This window comes from Chenopodium album, chromosome 13 (assembly GCF_948465745.1).
Source record: "Chenopodium album chromosome 13, dcCheAlbu1.1, whole genome shotgun sequence".
NCBI lineage: Eukaryota > Viridiplantae > Streptophyta > Magnoliopsida > Caryophyllales > Amaranthaceae > Chenopodium > Chenopodium album.
The window spans coordinates 45,657,833-45,659,346 of record NC_137846.1 but is presented as its reverse complement, the minus strand read 5'-3'; the positions used below and the strand labels follow the sequence as shown (position 1 = coordinate 45,659,346).

The following is a 1,514-nucleotide window of genomic DNA, read 5'->3' as shown; positions in this document are numbered from 1 at the left end:
TTTACTGGCACTATGGCACTAAAGGGAGTTGATCCTAAGCTTTATGCTTTGACTTTCCCTCTATCACTAGACCCAACCGCGAGAGAGTGGTATTATGGGCTAGATCCAAAATTCAAAGCAACATGGGAAGATGTAGTTTCGGCTTTCATCACCCAATACGACAGTAACGTAGGGTTCAAGTCAACTTTACGTGAACTCGAGATGCTTAAGTAAGGCGACAATGAAGGTTTCCTTGCTTTCTATGGTAGATGGAGAGAAAAGGCGGCCCACCTTAGAAAGTTTTTAAAGGAAATGATTACTAAGAATAAATACTTTGGTGGTGTAGAAACAGTCGCTCTAACTGCAGAGTGTAGTGCAATATTGCAAAATAAATCCCCACCTAAGCTTAAGGACCTTGGTAGTTTTTCCATCCCATGTCATGTAGGTGCATTATTCATTGATAAAGCTTTATGTGACTTAGCTACTAGTGTGTTTGTTATGCCTCTTTCTGTTTGTAACAGGTTGAATATGGGAGCTTTAAAATGCACACAGATCAGTTTGCAAATGGCGGATCGTTCTATAAAATACCCTTTAGGTGTTTTGGAGGATGTCCCCGTTTGGGTTGGGAAATTTTTAATTCCTGTTGACTTTGTAGTTTTGGATATGGAGGAGGATAGTAATATCCCGATCATTTTAAGTAGACCTTTCTTGTGTAATGCAGGTGCTGTTGTTGATGTCAAATCTGGGTCCCTTACTTTGTCTGTTGGTGATGATACAGTGAGTTTTAATCTAACCAATGCGATGAAGTCGCCTATGCTTGAGAATACTTTTTGCAGGATTGATGTGCTTGATGAGATTGTGAGAGATGATACGCCTCGTGAGTTAGCTAATGATCCATTAGAAGATGTTTTCACCCTGGAGGTCTCTGAAGGAGAAGGAGATGCAGAGATTGACTCCTTGATTCGTGACTTGGATGCCCCTAACACTGAAGGGTTTGAGGTAATGGAAACTATTTATTATACTTTTGAGTCACAAGTAAAAAAGGTAAAATTAAAACCTTTACCTTCTCATCTTAAATATACATTTCTTGATGATAATGAGGAATGCCCTGTAATTGTTAGTGCTAAACTCGATGATAACTAAGTTTTTAAGCTTTTGACTGTGCTTCGTTTGCATAAAAAGGCAATCGGGTATAGCATTGACGATCTTATAGGGATAAGTCCTAATTTTTTTATGCATATAATCAATTTGGAAGAGAATCATCGCTCTTGCATCCAACCACAACACCGATTGAATCCTAATATGCAAGAGGTGGTGAAGAAAGAGGTAATGAAACTTCTTGACGCGGGCATCATCTACCCCATGTCAGATTCTAAGTGGGTGATCCCGGTACAAGTCGTTCCTAAGAAAGGGGGGACAATTGTTGTTAAAAATTATAAGAATGAACTAATTCCTACTCGTGTTGTCACATGTTGGCGTATGTGTATCAATTATCGCAGGTTGAATATGACCACCTTAAAAGATCACTTCCCCTT

General features: G+C 39.2%; 1 protein-coding gene across 1 annotated transcript; it reads left to right on the top strand.

Annotated features, from left to right (window-relative positions):
* The first annotated feature begins 291 nt into the window (after positions 1-291).
* On the top strand, positions 292-1,122 carry LOC145575580 (uncharacterized). The gene has a single exon (XM_081633428.1). It carries the CDS (start codon positions 292-294, stop codon positions 1,120-1,122), a length of 831 nt encoding a protein of 276 aa, XP_081489554.1.
* Positions 1,123-1,514: the final 392 nt, after the last annotated feature.

Coding starts and splice junctions, on each gene's coding strand:
- LOC145575580 (XM_081633428.1), top strand. CDS start 292: ATGATTACTAAGAATAAATACTTTGGTGGTGTAGAAACAGTCGCTCTA.